This window comes from Saccopteryx leptura, chromosome 13 (assembly GCF_036850995.1).
Source record: "Saccopteryx leptura isolate mSacLep1 chromosome 13, mSacLep1_pri_phased_curated, whole genome shotgun sequence".
Classification (NCBI taxonomy): domain Eukaryota; kingdom Metazoa; phylum Chordata; class Mammalia; order Chiroptera; family Emballonuridae; genus Saccopteryx; species Saccopteryx leptura.
In genome coordinates, this window is record NC_089515.1 from 45,675,370 (window position 1) to 45,693,440 (window position 18,071).

General features: G+C 44.7%; 1 protein-coding gene across 3 annotated transcripts in view; it reads left to right on the forward strand.

The window, feature by feature from the left end:
• The window catches only part of DET1 (DET1 partner of COP1 E3 ubiquitin ligase), a 46,723-nt gene that overhangs the window by 12,356 nt on the left and 16,296 nt on the right, over positions 1-18,071 (forward strand). Inside the window, exons 4-5 of one of the 3 annotated variants that reach the window (XM_066355629.1) lie at positions 5,232-5,423; positions 11,715-12,141. In XM_066355629.1, coding sequence (XP_066211726.1) covers positions 5,232-5,423; positions 11,715-11,814 — 292 coding nt within the window. In that variant the 3' untranslated portion in view covers positions 11,815-12,141. Of the gene's footprint in view, positions 1-5,231; positions 5,424-7,940; positions 8,582-11,714; positions 12,142-18,071 lie in introns of those variants that run through there. The other 2 variants (XM_066355627.1, XM_066355628.1) reach the window with 2 other exon arrangements.

Here is an 18,071-nt window from a genome sequence, read left to right on the forward strand (position 1 = left end):
TTGTAGTGGTTTTTGTTTGTTTGTTTGTTTTTTTAATTTTTTTTTTTTTTAAATTCTCGAACTCTGGGATCCATCTGGGTTGGGTTTTGTTGTTGTTGTTTTCTGTTGTTGTTATTGTTTTTTACAGAGACAGAGCAAGAGTCAGAGAGAGGGATAGACAGGGACAGACAGACAGGAACACAGAGAGATGAGAAGCATCAATCATCAGTTTTTCGTTGTAGTACTTGAGTTGTTCATTGATTGCTTTCTCTTATGTGCCTTGACGGGGGGGGGGGGGGGCTACAGCCCACGCTCAAGCTGGTGACCTCAGGGTCTCGAACCTGGGTCCTCCGTATCCCAGTCCGAGCTCTATCCACTGCGCCACCGCCTGGTCAGGCAAGATCTTATAGTGTTTGACTGGAGGACCTACGTGGTCTGGCTCATGTTTTACCAGGATCACTGTGGTTGCTGTCTTAGCAGAAGGCTGTAGGGAAGTGGAAGCAGGGACACCAGTTAGGAGACCATTGCAATGATCCAATAAATAAAATTACTGCATTTTGTTGCCTATGCGTAGGATTTAAGCTCTTTTCTTTTTGTTTTTTTTTGGGGGGGGAGGGACGGAGAGAAAGACAGAGACAGAGACAGTATGGGAGAGAGATGAGAAGCATCACTTCTTTATTGTGGCACCTTAGTTGTTTAATGATTGTTTTCTCATATGTGCCTTGACTGGGGGCTCCAGCCAAGCCAGTGATTTTTTGCTCAAGCCAGCAAGCTTGGGCTCAAGCCAGCGACCTTTGGGTTCAAGCCAGCGACCATGGGGTCATATCTATGATACCATGCACAAGGCAGTGACCCCACGCTCAAGCTGGCAACCTCAAGGTTTTGAACCTGGGTCTCTGCATCCCGGGCCGATGCTCTATCCACTGCGCCACTGCCTTGTCAGTTGGATTTAAGTTCTTTTTTATTCACTTACAATATCCGAAGCACCTAGAAGAGCACCTAGCACATACTAGGCTATCAGCAGTTCTTTGTTATTGAATAATGGTGGCTTGGGTCAGGTTAGTAACATTAGAGTGAGAAGTAATTGTATTTCTTTTTTTGAAAAATATTCATTAAAAATTTTTATTTTTATTTACTGATTTTTAGAGAGAGAGGAAGGGAGAGAAAGAGACATCAATTTGTTGTTCCACTTATTTATGCATTCATTGGTTGATTCTTATATGTGCCCTGACGGACATCAAACCTGCAACCTTAGCGTATCGGGGTGACACTTGTACCAACAGAATTACCCAGCCAAAAGTGATTGTATTCTCAACGTATTTTGAAGATAGAGCCTAAAAGATTGGCTAAAAGTGGAGGATGGGATATGAGCTGTGAAAGAGCACAAAGGTGATTCTAAGAGTCTTGGCGTAATCAGCTTGCAAGAGAGAGAGTTTCCATTAAACTGCGATGGCAGAGCTTGTGTGGAGCCCACGTAGGGGAGATCCGAAGTTCTGAGTGGAGTAGTCTCATAGCTTCTCCATGGAAGGAGTGTCGGCTTCTCCTGACAGGTCGAGTACCATGAGGACTGATAGTCAACTCTTGGACTTTGCAACCTGGAGGTCACTGGTGACCTTAATGAGAGCAGTTTCAATGAGACGGTGTGGGTGAAAGTCAGGTTGGGATGGGTTTAAAAAAGAATGGGAGGAGGAGAATTGGAGACAGTACCAAAAAGTGTTCCGAGGAGTTTCGTTGTAAAGGAGAGCTGGAAAATGATGCATTACCTGGGGGAGCAAATGGTGTCAGAGTTTTGCTTTGCTCCTTTTTAAATGGCAGGGGGAAATGGCTGTTTTATATAAACAGGACTGATCTTGTGGGTGGGAAGCCAGTGGTTTGGGGCAAGTGAGGGAAAGATTTGGTTAAGTATATGAGAGGGGAGGGACTCTAGAGGCCAAGTGGAGGGATTGGCCTAACGGGAGCACAGATATGTAGATAGGTACAGGGGTGCTGAGGAGAGCTTGAAAAGTTCTCTTCCCCCTGACCAGGTGGTAGCGCAGAAATAGAGCATTGGACTGGAATGCAGAGGACCCAGGTTCAAAACCCCCGAGGTCACCGGCTTGAGTGTGGGCTTATCTGGTTTGAGCACGAGTTCACCAGCTAGAGTGCAGGGTCACTGGCTTGAGCGTGAGATCATAGCCACGACCCCATGGTCGCTGGCTTGAGCCCAGAAGTCTCTGAGTTGAGCAAGGGGTCACTCGCTCTGCTGTAGCCCCCCCCCCATCAAGGCACATACGAGAAAGCAATCAATGCACAACTAAGATGCCCCAACAAAGAATTGATGCTTCTCATCTTTCTTCCTTCCTGTCTGTCTGTCCCTATCTGTTCCTCTCTCTGTCGCAAAAAAAGAAAAAAAGTTCTCTTCCCATTACTTATATTTGTCATTAACAAAGTAAGCAATACCATTAGGTTAAGGTGAGCATGGAGGAGGAGGATGAACTAGTCACTGAAGAGCATGGGAGAGACTGGGCTATGGGAATGTAGAATGAGTTCCCTGCCGCATTAAGGCCCACATGAAGGTCATGGTTAAAAATTTAAAGTGAGCATTGTTGTATGATTTTCTCCAGCCACAGTAATAACTGAGTGGATATAGGCATGGAATAGAGAGAGTCAAACTGAGAGTTGTAGTTTTTCTGCAAGCACCACAAAGCGAGAGAAGACAGGGTTGTTGAGGATGAATGCAATGGAGTGACTCTGGAAGTGACTGGAATTTAAGCTGGCTAACGAAGGAAGAGAGGACATGATGAGGGTGTAGGGCGGCAAAAAGTTGGTAGAATTGTTCCATTCAACCAGTTGGGGTTGAAGGATTATTGAAGCCAGAATGAGTGGAGGGAGTGAGCTGGAAAGATAGAAGATGGTTGGAGAGGCTGCTGCACCATCCTGAGGTTGGGGGAGGGGGAGGTTGCAGTCATCGGCAATGGTGAGGTTGAGGATATGACCTTGGTAGTGGGTGGCTGAGACAGAGAGGAGGGTCAGGAAGCAAGAGGCCATGATGTTGGAAGACTCATCTCTGAGAATTTTGAAATCACTACAAATTAAGTGTGACAGTGAGCCAGGAGCTAATGGGTGAAGAGTCAGAGATGCCGGCTTCTTCTGTTAGTGGAGAGCCTGGGGAGTGGAGGTATGCTATTGGGGAATAGGAACTGCTTCACCCTGTACACTTTCATGGAAGCTTAGATTTGTGATCATCACAAAGCATGGCTGGCCCCATCATTTTAGCTTTTGAAGCCAGTGAGCCAGGCAGGTTGGAGTGTGGATGATGACATGCAGTACTAGATCTTTGCTGAAAAAGGGCTGAAAACCAGAGAGCCCAGGATCTTTGATTCCAGCTTACAATAAAGGGAAAGAAGTAAGTTCTGTTTGGCCCAAGGTTTAATTTTATGAATTATACTGAGACTGTAAAAATGACTGTCAAGAGGAGTAGTGGAAAAGCAGTGTTGCTCTGGCTGGGTAGGTCAGTTGGTAGAGCGTCCAGAATGCCAAGGTTGTGGGTTCGGTCCCTGGTCAGGGTACATACAAGAATCAATGAATGAATGCATAAAGAAGTAGAACAGCAAATCAGTGTTTCTCTCTCTCTCTCTCTCTCTCTCACACACACACACACACACACACACATCAAATCACTTAGAAAAAAAAAGAAAGGCTGGGTTGATAGCAAGGCTTTCCCTGGGGGAACCCGGGACATGTAATGTCCATCTAGCACTACAGGTTAACAATGATTATCTAATCAGTCTTTCTGGTCTTGTCAAATTTAGGAACATTCAATTTTTTATTTTATTCATTTTTCTTCAGTTAGTTTCAGGGATGAGATACTGTATTTTTCTGCCCCTTCCCAGATTAAGAAAATTCTTTTTCTTTGAAGGTTAAACTGTATAATATACAGGAATTTTTAAAAAATATATATTGATAGTTGGCATTCTTTCTAAGAAGCTATAGGAAATTGAAAAGGAAGAAATTCAACATGTCATTACATAAACCATTAACATTTTGACGTATTTCTACCAGTCATTTTTTTAGGTAGAAATTTTTGGTTTTTTAAAAAAAAATTTTTTTAAGTGTGAGGGGGGGGGAGATAGACAGACTCCTGCATGCTCCCCAACCAGGATCCACCCAGCAAGCCCCCTACGGATGATGCTCTGCCCATCTAAGGCTGTTGCTCGGCAACTGAGCTATTTTTTAGTGCCTGAGGTCAGGCTCCACTGAGCCATCCTCAGTGCCTGGGGCCAATGTGCTCCAACCAATTGAGCCATGCCTGTAGGAGGGGGAGAGAGAGAGAGGGGAGGGAGAGGGGGAGGGATGGAGAAGCAGATGGTTGCTTCTTTTTTGTGCCCTGACTGGAAATCGAACCCTGGACATCCACATGTCGGGCCAGTGCTCTACCACTGAGCTGACTGGACAGGGCTAAATTTTTGTTTTCTTTGTGTTTTTAATCATACTGTATAGGTGGAACATAGCCTACTTATTTTATTTAACAACATGGTAAATATTTCTCTTGTTACTATAAAATATTTGAAAGTTAGTCTTCCATTTAGTCTTTCATTTTTTCCTTCAATTTTTCATTCTTGTAACTAATGTTGTAGTAAATGTGCATGGAGAGCTTTCTGCATATAGGATTGTTCTTTTAGGCTAAATTTCCAAAGGAATAAAATAGTTGGTCAAAGGGTTTTAAATTTAGTATTTGTTACAATTGTGAGAAATAACTGCTCCATTATTTATTATTAAAGATAAGTCAGATATATGACTCTTCTAGAAACTGATGTTTCTGCAGGATAGGTAGCCAGCTCTCAAAGTTTTATTTAAACAGACAAAGAATGAGTAATTTGTGAAAAAGTTGACTTATAGTAGATACTAAGAACAGTTAGAGAGAGGCTGCTCTATTCAGGATCCTCTGCTTTCCTTAACTCACTCATAATCCAGTCTAAGGCTGTTATTTGGGGAGAGCAAGTTCAAGTAGAAATAGTTGTCATAGCTTATACTCATTTTAAGCTTGTTTGTAGTCTTTTTTAAAACTTTACTAAAGTCATAGTCCCCACTTCTAATTCTGTTTTCTGCATTTTGAGAGTATTTGAAGCTAGCCAAACTTGTTAGGTGTGTGAGTTCTGACTCCACTCAATATCTGGCCTTTTACTTACAAAATGAACTGTTTTTAACATGTGTTTGTCAATTTAAAATGTGTGTTCACCTACACTCCCTTCATCACTGGTACTTTATTTTAGGTTTAAAGACACTATTGTAAATGCCAAGTATGGAGGGCACACGGAGGCAGTGCGCCGGCTGCTGGGGCAGCTCCCCATCAGCGCCCAGTCTTACAGTGGCAGCCCCTACCTTGATCTGTCTCTCTTCAGCTACGATGACAAGTGGGTGTCAGTCATGGAGCGGCCCAAGACTTGCGGAGATCACCCGATCAGGTACACCATCTCTGCTTCAGCTGTAAACTGCCAAAGGGCTGCACGTGCCAGCTTTCTTCCTCTTCTTCCTGCACATCATTGTACTGTGGTTGTGTCCCCTTTGTCCTCATGGGTTGAATTGAAAGGTCAGGCTGCTTCTCTGTGTGGTGGGTACTTTGATCATTTAAGCACTAGTCTCATAAATTAACAACTTCTACTCTTTGCTTATCATCAAAACATCCAATTCAGGTAAGTGTTATTTATTTTTAAAGTTAGCCAGGGAAGGAAATCATACTTTTTAATTTAGTAAGCTAACCCTATTTTATAATAATGTTTATGGTTCAGTCTTCTAATTTTATCTAGCTCAAATTATTCAGACAATTCACTATAATTGTCTTAAATTATAAGCCCTTTGCCCCCCACCTTTTTTTTTTTTTAATTTAGAGAGACAGAGAGTCAGAGAGAGGGACAGATAGGGACAGACAGACAGGAAGGGAGAGAAATGAGAAACATCAATTCTTCGTTATGGTTCCTTAGTTGTTCATTGATTTCTCATATGTGCTTTGACCAGGGGGCTACAACAGACCGAGTGACCCTTTGCTCAAGCCAGCAACCTTGGGCTCAAGCTGGTGAGCCTTGCTCAAACCAGATGAGCTCGCGCTCAAGCTCTTGACCTCAGGGTCTTGATCCTGGGTCCTCCACATCCCAGTCCGATGCTCTATCCACTGCGCCACCGCCTGGTCAGGCTGCTCCCCTTTCTGACTTGCCTTTCTAACCTGGCAAGATTAGAAAACAAGGGTTTATTTCTCGTAAGTTTTACATATTTATAATTTAGAATGGGAAATATAAGGTTATTAAAGACATATGAAAAGGTAATGTTATTACTTTTTTTTTATAATTTTAACTTTTAATTTTTTTACAGGGACAGAGAGAGAGTCAGATAGAGGGATAGATAGGGACAGAAAGACAGGAACAGAGAGAGATGAGAAGCATCAATCATCAGTTTTTCGTTGCGACATCTTAGTTGTTCATTGATTGCTTTCTCATATGTGCCATGACTGGGGACCTTCAGCAGACTGAGTAACCCCTTGCTCGAGCCAGTGACCTTGGGTCCATGCTAGTGAGCTTTTCTCAAGCCAAATGAGCCTGTGCTCAAGCTGGCAATCCTGGGGTCTCAAACCTGGGTCCTTCTGCATCCCACTCCGACACTCTATCCACTGCGCCACCACCTGGTCAGGGCGGTAATGTTATTACTTTAACACCTCTATTGCATATTCCATTCCAGTCTCTGTCAGGATGCATGGTTACACCACACAGCTGTATTGGTGGTTAGCATGATACTTTGTAGCCTTCTTTTATTTTATAAACATGTTTTCATATTGTTACACAGTTAGGGTCCTAATGACACATCTTATTCCATCAATAGAGATACCATCCTTTGCATAATCAAACCGCTGTTACTGAGCCCTCATTCTCTTTCTGCACTGTGTCATTAGTGCAAATGCTGTAGTAGCCATCTTTATTCATGTCACTATTTACTTCATTTAAATTAAATTCCTTGCTATAAATCCTTGGAAATGGGATTGTTGAGTCAAAGGGTATGAATATCCTTATGTCTATTATATATTTGCTTTTCAAATGGGAAATTATAGAGTTCTTTAATCGAGTTTTTTATTTTATAGACCTTCCCCCAGTTTATCCCAACCTTCCTGATCATCTATAGTTTTTAGTACCAGAGGACGCTTATTCTGAATTATGGGTATTTAAGTCCTGGGATGGTTGGAAGCATCTTTAGTCTTACTATAGTAGATAAAAATTAAAAACTGCTTAGTATGTTGTTTTTGTGTGTGAAAAGAACCTGCCAAAAAATTTTATTCTTAAAAATGAAAAAATAAACAAAAACCTCCCTCAAATATGAGTCCAGATCTGCACTGTCCTCTATGGTAGCCACTTGCCACAGGTAACTGTTGAGCACTAAAAATGTGGCCTGTTGAAGGTGAAATGTGCTCGTGTCAAAAGGCATATCGAATTTCAAATGTTAGTACAAAATATGCGAGCAATCTCATTAATAGATTTTATATTGACTGTAGATTGAAAGGATATTTTGGATACCAATATTGGATTAAACAAAGTATATGATTAAAGCTAATTTCACCTTAAAGGTTTGTTTTAATGTGGCTACCTGACAATTTTAAATTGCACACATGGCTCACATTTCAGGTCTAGCCCTGGACTAGACAGTTTGGGGGCAGGTAGCTTCTAGAACATGGGAGGCTATCATTAAGGCAATAACTGGGGGCTGTCTTGGGAAGGAGAGATGACCCAGTGACTTAGGACAACAGTAAAATTCTTAATCACTCTGGCCCTAAAATGGACCAATAAGACGAAGGTGATTTTGCGGTTCTGATAACCCGGGGCTGACATCAGAGGGGATTTCATTATAAGGTCCAGGAACAAAAGTTGCCACGTTTCCCTGCTGTGCAGAGTTCAAGATGGTGGTGAGTATCTCTACCGTCCTCTCTCTCTCATTCTGTTTAGGTTCTATGCCCGGGACTCTGGTCTGCTCAAGTTTGAGATCCAGGCAGGCTTACTGGGCCGCCCTATCAACCACCAAGTGCGACGCCTTGTTGCCTTTACCTTTCACCCCTTTGAGCCCTTTGCTATTTCTGTGCAGAGGACTAATGCTGAGTATGTTGTCAACTTCCACATGCGACACTGCTGCACGTAGGTGCCTCACCAAGGCCAGGTTTTATGGCCCTCCAAGACTGTCCCCTTATCTCACGGACTCGAAGGCAAAAGCTCCTGATGGCCAGCCAGCTCTATGGGGTCCTGACGGGTTGGTGTACCTCGATGGGGAGCGCTGGGGAGTGGAGTGAGGACAGCTCAGCTTAATGGACTTCATTATTGTATACAAAAGCACCTGATCTCAAGTCCTCTGGCTTTTTCCCTGTGGGACTGTCCAGCACTAATTAAGTTCATTTACTTTTTGTTTTATTTTGCATTTTATTGCTATTAAGATGAGAGCATTACCCCTCCCCCCCTTTGGATCACTTCTTTGGCATTATGGTATGAATTCTGTAGCAGGTAAATCTTGTTTACTCATGAGAGTTGTGTACATCCTTTCTACTTAGCCAACAAGCAGGGCCATCTTTATAAGAAAACAAAATAAAGCCTTGATATTTTCTTACTTAAGTATCTCCTGTTCGCTGACTGACTTATGTTATGATCTCACCAAATGCTTTTCAAAGATGTGGGTTCTGGGAAGGACTGAAAGGGACTAGAGGCCGTGGATCCCGCAGCTGCCCTGGGGAGAGTCAGTGGTGTGAGCCAGCGTGGAAGGCAGTTATCTGCCAGGACTGTTTCCCTCCCTCGGGTTTTCTCCTGCTAACTGTTGCAGCTGGAGGAGCTGGCCGTAATTGCAGAGCCTTGTGTGGAAGCATGCTCCCATCTGTGCGGTGTGTCATGCAGGTGGAAGAGTGGGCAGCTCCCTGGCCACAGCAGGAACAAACACTGTTTAGCACGTACTGCAGTTTGGGTGGCGGGAGCTGGCAAGGTCCAGGTGTCCCTAAAGAGCTCAGACTGGTTGCTCCTGTATGGCTGAGTCGTTGCAGCTGTCCTATAGACACCCGTGGGCCCCCAGCCAACCTTCTTCTGTCATATTCTCAGCTGGTCCCCTCCAGAGGGCTTGTTGGGCTGTTTTATCTTCACAGTATACCCACCGTTTAATCAGGCATCCCCAAACTACGGCCCGTGGGCCGCAATGCGGCCCCCTGAGGCCATTTATCCAGCCCCCACTGCACTTCTGGAAGGGGCACCTCTTTCATTGGTGGTCAGTGAGAGGACCACTGTATTTGGCAGCCCTCCAATGGTCTGAGGGACAGTGAACTGGCCCCCTGTGTAAAAAGTTTGGAGACCCCTGGAAGTAATAAGCTTGTTGAGTAACATCTGACTTTGAAGGCAGCTTAGAAATGCTGGGTTTCCAAGCAGGCTGTAAAAGCAACCTGGCCGCTGACAGCTGGATCCCAGATCCTTCAACAGCTGGACTGACTTCCCTGGGGAACCTAAGAAATGGGAGATGAGCCCTGTCAAAACACTTTGGCTAATTTCATCTTCAATATTGAGCAGCTCAATTCATTCTCATTTAGCATTCAACACAAGATTTGACCACCTGTGTTGACCTATTATGAGTCAGGTAGATGCTGTGTCAAGATGTTAAGGATGAGGAGAGAAATAGGCAAATGAAGGGAATTATGATGCAAAACAGTAAAGCTCAGTACCCTATATCTAGGAACAATGGAGAGGGAGGAAGGAGAGGCAGAGAAGGAGAGCTCTACAGGGAAGGAACACCAGTGCTGGATAAACAGGGTGTGATGTGCAAACTAGGACAGAGGACATGTCGAGCAGAGATCCAGCCTGTTGAAGGGCATAGAAACATGAAAAGCGCTGTCAAGGTTGTGCAATGGCAAACAGTGGGATAATGGTTACAATATAAACGGGGGTGGGGGGGACAGGAAAAGAAGTCTTGGGCACAGTGGGAGGATTTTACGCAGTGTTGGGCAAAATGTGAATTTCACACAGATTACTTTCAGCCATCTGGAAAGGGGCTTGGAGGGAATTGAGAGTAGAGGTAGGGAGGCTAGATAAGTCAGTGGTGGTAATCCAAAGGAGAATGGGAGGGCATGGGCAACCAAGGCCTTTTCCTAGGTTCTTTATAGGTCATGACAAGAGCAGGGTCCCAAAGTACTCATGTGTTTGTGGGACTGAACTAACCTTTGTTTTCTTTACGATATCAGCCACGTGGTGGGCATCTGTCCATGCTCACAATCTGCTTTTCCTCCTTGGTGACGTATTCTTGCTTCTATGAAAGGCCAGTCCTTTCTCCTCCTGTTTGGTCTACTCATGTCCTTTTGACTTCTCAAGGTCTTTGCTCCTGCAATTATTTTCTCTCTCCTGCCATTCCCATTTGCACAGACATGTGCTCAAGGATCTTCCTTCTTTAAGTAAAAACTCCTGCTTTGGCCCCTTTAGTTACTGCCCATTTCTCTGTTACCCTTTACAGAAAAACTTTTTGGAAGAGTTGTCTAAATTAAATGTTTTCGCTTCCCTACATAGCATTTCCTCAACCCCCTCCAGGTGGGTTTCTGTCCCCACCGCTCCCCTGAAACTGCAGTTGTCCGGGTGACCAGGATTCCATGTTGCCAGTACAGTCCTCGCCTCTTGTTCCTTTCTTACTCAGCTCCCAACATAGAACATGATTGATTTCTCTCTATATCAAGAAATGTTTGCTTCTCTCAGTTTTTAAAACAAGACATGTTTCTGGTTTTCTTCCTGCCTGACTGATTGTTGCTTCTTGGTCCCTTTGCTGGCTTCTCCTCCTCTTCTGCTCTACCTGTAGGTGTTGGGAGTGTCCCAGCCCTCGGCCTTAGATTCTCACCTGTATATTCTTTCTTTAGGTGATGTCCCCATTCCCAGCTACCTGTGAATCACTCTCAAAGTTCTACCTCCCGTCCTGACCCCTTCCTTGAGCTCTAGAGTCATATCCAAGGCTTACTTGGCATCTCAGTTTGGATTCTAAGAGGCATTTCAAAACTGGTGTGTCCAGAACTATGCTCCTGATTCCCCTCCCATCTCTGACCTGTTTTCCCTCTAAGATTTCCCGTATGGCTTCAGTATCTACCGAGTTACTTGAACCAAAAACTTAGGAATTATTCTTCTGTTTTCCTTTTCCCACCCTGTCTCCTTTCCCTCTACCACCCACACATCTGACTTCACTCTGGGGAGGTGCCCTGAGCAGTCCAAAGCAGTTATGATGGTCCTGTACTCTGTTAGAGACTAGAATTAGAAGTAGGCCAAAGCCAGTCACCATAAGGGGTTTACGGACCATGTGCCTTAATTCAGGTCAGTGCTACCATGTTTCTGGGACTTTGGGGGGAACATTTTCTTTCTTTTTCTTTTTCTTTTTTTTTTTTACAGAGACAGAGAGTCAGAGAGAGGGATAGACAGAGACAGACAGACAGGAACGGAGAGATGAGAAGCATCAATCATTAGTTTTTCGTTGCACATATCGACACCTTAGTTGTTCATTGATTGCTTTCTCATATGTGCCTTGACCGTGGACCTTCAGCAGACCGAGTAACCCCTTGCTGGAGCCAGCGACCTTGGGTCCAAGCTGGTGAACTTTTTGCTCAAACCAGATGAGACTGCGCTCAAGCTGGTGACCTCGGGGTCTCGAACCTGGGTCCTCGGCATCCCAGTCCGACGCTCTATCCACTGCGCCACCACCTGGTTAGGCGGCAACATTTTCTTTTGCAGTGGCAGTGCGGAAACACGCAGTGCTTCCCCTGTCCAGCTCCCTGTGGTCATCTTCAGAAGGTGTGCGCCTGCGGATGCAGCTGACTGGGTGGCACAATGAAGAAGAAAGAGCCTGCATCACAGGTGACACGACTGACAGTTACAACCTTGAGGCCCACCATGCTTCTGGGTTTCGGGTTCTGTGAGACCATTAAGCCATTTTGAATTAGGTTTTGTGTTTCTTGCAGTTGAAAGCAAATTAATAGGTGCAAAGAGAAAGGAAGGTCCCCCTGTGGAGGACTTTCAGTCTTGAAATTTCTCCTGGCTGGACACCAATCCATTTCCAGTGTTCATGAGACCCAGTTTTGATTTCTGTTCTTGAGTTCTCATTCTTGGACTTCCCCAAGATTCTGACTCTCCTGTATTCTCTGTGGTCATGCTTGAGCTAGCTTGGATGTTTCTTGTCCTAAAAGGACTTAACTAAAATAGGAGCAAAAGCACTCAGCCTGTTGAGTACTTGACCCATATTAAGTTCTCAGCTCCCATGAGTTTATATTAACTTTGTTTCTAAAGGACTTAGGGCTGCTTGCTTTCAGTAAATCTAGTGCCTTCTCTCCACAAACATCCAGTGAACCTTAGGAATCTTTGGAACCAAAATGTTTAACAGAAGCAGTAAGTTAGGGTGAATAGATCTTTCAGATCTAAATTCTTCCCTGAACCTCTCTCTGCTCATCCCTACTCTTCAGGGACATGACATGTCAATGGTCCGTGTGGAGCTACCCTGGGCCTTTGAGAGAAAGGTTCCGTTTAAATTCATCAAAAGCCCTTTCATTCAGAGTCCTTGCAGAGAAGCACAGTATAAATCAGTGAAAAACCTAAATTAGATAATTTTTAAAAGAACGGCAGCTTCATTATTTTCAAGTACACAGAGTAACTCCATCTCAGCTATGAGTGTTGCTTTGTAGAAGCCCTTTGGGACTTTCCTTAATGAGTAGATTATAATTATTGGTAATCAGCATAACGGTTCTTGGCAATGCGTGCTTCGAAAGCAATTGAGCATATTAAGTGATTTTGATGTTCCAGGGGCAATTTGGTTTACAACATTAATCAGCTCAGTGTATGTTCTTTATAGCTATAACCCTCTGTTGTTTTATAAAAAAAATTCAGAAGGCTCCATCGTATGGCATTTGATTACCAGAGGTAGAGACGACATAGGAGGCAGAGAGACACAGAGCAGGACTGAGTCCTTACCCGCGGTGTCCTGATAGAACCATGGGACCAGCTCAGGGCTGCGGGTGAGCCCTGGTACCAGCCTGTCCCTGTCCCTGTCACCTCCCAACCATGTAATAAGAACTTGACTGAGAGTCAGTTTCTCCTCTGTAAAATGGGGACAACCTCTACTATGCAGGGTTGATGTGAGTACTAGACGAGTATTAATTAAAGCTTGTAAATACAGGAAACACTCAGCCCTGGCCGGTTGGCTCAGTGGTAGAGCGTCGGCCTGGCGTGCAGAAGTCCCGGGTTCGATTCCCGGCCAGGGCACACAGGAGAAGCGCCCATCTGCTTCTCCACCCCTCCTCCTCTCCTTCCTCTCTGTCTCTTTCTTCCCCTCCCGCAGCCGAGGCTCCATTGAAGCAAAGACAGCCCAGGCGAAAGACGGCCCGGGCGCTGGGGATGGCTCCTTGGCCTCTGCCTCAGGCGCTAGAGTGGCTCTGGTTGCGGCAGAGCGACGCCCCGGAGGGGCAGAGCATTGCCCCCTGGTGGGCAGAGCGTCGCCCCCTGGTGGACGTGCCGGGTGGATCCCCGTTGGGCACATGCGGGAGTCTGTCTGACTGTCTCTCCCCGTTTCTAGCTTCAGAAAAATATTTTAAAAAACCCACAAAAAAACCCAATAAATACAGGAAACAATAAATGCTAGCTGCCTTCTCCTTCTCTCTCAATCTTCTCTCTCAATCTCTTGGCCTCTTTAGTGTCACAGAGAGTGCACCCAGGCCTTGAAGTCCCCCTCTATTTCCTGATGACGAGGCATCATCAGGTTGTCCCTTCCCCAAGCCCAGTCCCGACTCACCCACCAAAGACCAGTGGTGGCCCCTGAGGTGGTGCTATCCTGCCAAAGCCACTGTCCCCAGCATACCCAGGTCTGAGAACACCAGAACATCCCTAATTCTCTTCATAGTCAAACACACTGGCTAAAAGGAGCTTTGTTTGCTGAGCATTTGTTATTGCTGACTGTGAACATTTATTATGAGATTATGATGGGCCAGGAGCTATGCTAAGCACCTTATGTAGGAAGATATTTATGTCAGTTCATCAATTCTGAGACGCATCTGCAGAATTGGAGTATATGTAAGACTGGCACCTTCTCAGTGTCAGCCAGGCGCAGTCGTGACATCACTGCTCCATTGCTTGTGCATGTGCAAACTGAGTGTGCCCTTCATATTGTCATCCTTCCTGTTGAGTAATATGCATTGTTGTATGGCCATATGTGTTAAATGTCCATGCTGCTTATGATATCTTCAGAAAGCTCATGCTTGGTTTTGGTACTTGCTCTTTCTCCGGCTCTCCCACCCCGCCGTCAGTAAAGCTCCCAGTCGTTCCATCTGTGAGTATGGCGTTAGGAGGAAAGAGCTGAGTGGTGGACTGCTTTTCTGTGGGAGCCCACTCTTCATGGAATGTTCCATTAATGCTGATGATGAAGGTATGTCCCCTGCGGGGAGCATCTGCAGCGCCCAGGAGACGTGCCTGCGATGTAGCCCATGTTTACTAGCAGCAGAGTGGGGTTCCCAGGCCCTGCTGCAGGTCAGGCTGCTCTTCTTGGTCCCACTCAGCTTCTGGAGACCAGCAATCTGGTCTCCAACTACTGTTCCCTCCCAAGCTTAGTAATTAACTTTCCAGAGTTAGAAGAAGAGACTGTACCTTAGCTTTAATTAATTGTTGAAAGATGAGAGAGGTCCTGCATTCCTACTAAAAGGTTAAAAATGTTTGATAACCCAGCTTTGTTAAAAATGTAGGGTGCGCCCTGGCCTGATAGCTTGGTTGGTTAACTGTTAGAGCATTGTCCGGAAGTGTAGAGGTTGCTGGTTTGACCCCCGGTCAGGGCACATACAGGAGCAGATGTTCCTGTCTCTCTCCTGCTCTCTTCGTTCCTCTCTCTAAAATCAATAAAGTAAACATTAAAAAAAAAGTAGGGTGCTTTCACTCAGTTTTGTTGGTGGGAGAGTAAGTTAATTCTTGTTTCTTGAAAGACAAAGAGGAATATATTAATAAATAGCATATATTTTAACCCAGATAAATTCTGTGTATTAAGGCCAAAAATTTGCATATGTGAGCAAAACATGTACAAGGCTCTTGTAACTTTTTCATTATGAAAAAGTGGAAACTACAGTAGAAGGCAGGCTAACTAAATTATGAAATGGACATAACATGGGATCTGGGACAGCGGTTAAGAATAACGAGGCAGATGTGTACATATTGATTTGGAAAGCTCTGTGAGACATTGTAATTGAACAACTGTGTTTAGTGTGATACTGTATTTTGTAAAAATAAAGAAAAAACCAGAAAAAGACTATACTGTGTACTGAAATTGAAGCCAACGTATACTGCTCACAAAAATTAGGGGATATTTCAAAGTGAATATGAAGCTATAAAATATCCCCTAATTCTTGTGAGCAGTATAAATATAAATACATACATCACAGAATATTTTTTCTTTTCTTTCCTTTTTTCTTTTATTTTTTTCCAGAGACAGAGAGAGAGTCAGAGAGAGGGATAGATAGGGACAGACAGACAGGAACGGAGAGAGATGAGAAGCATCAATCATCAGTTTTTTGTTGCGACTCCTTAGTTGTTCATTGATTGCTTTCTCATATGTGCCTTGACTGTGGGCCTTCAGCAGACTGAGTAACCCCTTGCTCAAGCCAGTGACCTTGGGTCCAGGCTGGACAGCTTTGCTCAAACCAGATGAGCCCGTGCTCAAGCTGGCAACCTCGAGGTCTCGAACCTGGGTCCTTTGCATCCCAGTCTGACGCTCTATCCACTGTGCCACTGCCTGGTCAGGCTATTTTTTCCTTTTAAATGAGAGGAGGGGAGATAGACTCCCGCATGCATTCCGACTGGGATCCACCCGGCAACCCCTGTTTGGGGCCGATACTCAAATCAGCCAAGCTCTCCTCAGTGCCTGAGGACAATGCTTGGACCATTGTCCCACTGGCTGTGGGAGAAGAGAGAGAGAAGGGGGAGGGGGAGGGGGAGAGAAGCAGATGATCGCTTTTCATGTGTTCCCTGACCGGGGATTGAACCCAGGACGTCCACACACCAGGCTGATGCTCTACCCACTGAACCAACCATCTAGGGCCACAGAACACTTTTGAGAGCATACAGAAGATGTTAACAGTAGTTACTTTTGGAGAGTGGACTGGAGAGAAGAGGGGGTGACCATTTGCTTTTTAGCTTATCCCCTTTCTCTTTGTCATTCTTTAACCATAAATATGTATTGCTTACAATTTTTTAGTAAGGTTTTTCTTTTTTTGATTTGTAATTGTGGTAAAAATAAACTTTCTCCTCTATTTCTAAGTGTATAGTTCAGTAGTGTTAAATATATTCATTGTTATACAACCAATCTCTATAGTGTTTTTATCATGAAAAACTAAAATTCTACACTCATTAAACCATTCCTCATTTGCCTCTCAACCCAGCTCCTGGGAACTACCACTCTACCTTCTGTTTCTATGCATTTGACTACTTTAGATACCTCATTTAAGTGGAATCATATAGTATTTGTCTTCTTTTGTCTAGTTTATCTCACTTAGCATAATGTCCTCAAGGTTCATCCATTTATAATGTGTCAGAATTTCCTTTCTTTTTAAGGCTGAATAATAGTTCACTGTGTGTAGATACCATATTTTGTTTACCCATTCATTCATCAGGACATTTTGGTTGCTTCCACTTCTTGGCTATTGTGAATTGTGTTTCTGTGAACATGAGTGTACAAATATTTCCTTGAGATCCTTCTTTCAGATCTCTTGGCTGCATACCCAGGAGTGGGCTTTAATGAGCTTTTTAAACAGTATTTAACCAGTGCATTCACCTGTCGCAGCAGAGGTGGCATTAAGTAGACACTCTGTGCGCTAGTTGAGCTGAGTAGTCTGAGGCCATGTTTTTTACTTTACCAGCCTCCTGGGGGCTTAGCAATTTCATTCCTGCCCCCTGAGCCTTTCCACTGCTCAGGCAGGAGGGGCCTTAGCAGGCTTGTGAACCTGCTGTTCCCTGCCTGCTCCTGCCTGCATTAATTTGGCACATTTCTATAGCTCCCTGAAGGAAGAGACGCTTCAGCAACATTTAATTAGTAGCCAGGAACATGCTTTCCCAAGGACACGACTTATTTCTCAGCCAGCTGTTGCCAGTTGCTTCCTAGCAACATACAGCACTCACATCTGATTGCGTCTCTTCAGACAGGGGGTGACTGGTCCACCTGCTGTCACAGCTAGGGGCAGGGGTGGGGGTGGGACCCTGGGTTTAGGGCTAATTTTCCAAAGAAACTGAGTGATCTGAACCTGTTACTCCTGCAGAGCCAGGTACGGTGCTGAAATCTCTTGACCCTTGAACTACATTCCCCACCCCTCTCCTAAAGTAAATGATCAGAGTAGGCAGAAAGCATGTCACCAGCACAGAGCAACATGGTCTAGAAAAGTCCTCTGCGACTGGGAAGAGCAGCTGATGAAGTCTCACCCCGCAGTAGGTAGACTGTCTTTCAGAAAGAGGGTGTATGTGGGGGTCCTAGGACCACCCTGTCTTGGGCAAAGGGAAAGGAAGGACTTATTTCCTTTATTTTTAAAATTTTAAAATTTTTATTTATTGATTTTAGCGAGAGAGAAGGTGGGGGAGAGAGACAGGAACTTCGATCTGTTCCTCTATGTGCCCTGACTGTGGATCGAATCGGCAACCTCTGTGTTTCAGGTCGATGCTCTAATCCAGTGGTCCCAACCTTTTTTGGGCCACAGACCGGTTTAATGTCAGAAAATATTTTCACGGACCGGCCTTTAGGGTGGGACAGATAAATGTATCACGTGACTGACACAAGCGTCAAGAGTGAGTCTTGGATGGATGTAACAGAAGGAATCTGGTCATTTTTTAAAAATAAAACATCGTTCAGACTTAAATATAAATAAAATGGAAATAATGTAAGTTATTTATTCTTTCGCTGCAGACCGGTGCCAAATGGCCCACGGACCGGTACTGGTCCATGGCCCGGGGGTTGGGGACCGCTGCTCTAATCAACTGAGCTATCTGGCCAGGGCCAAAAGCCTTATTTCGAGTGGGCCGCTGACTACTCTGGGCTTCCGGGGACTTTGGGACGAGGGAGAGGGGAGGAAAATGTCA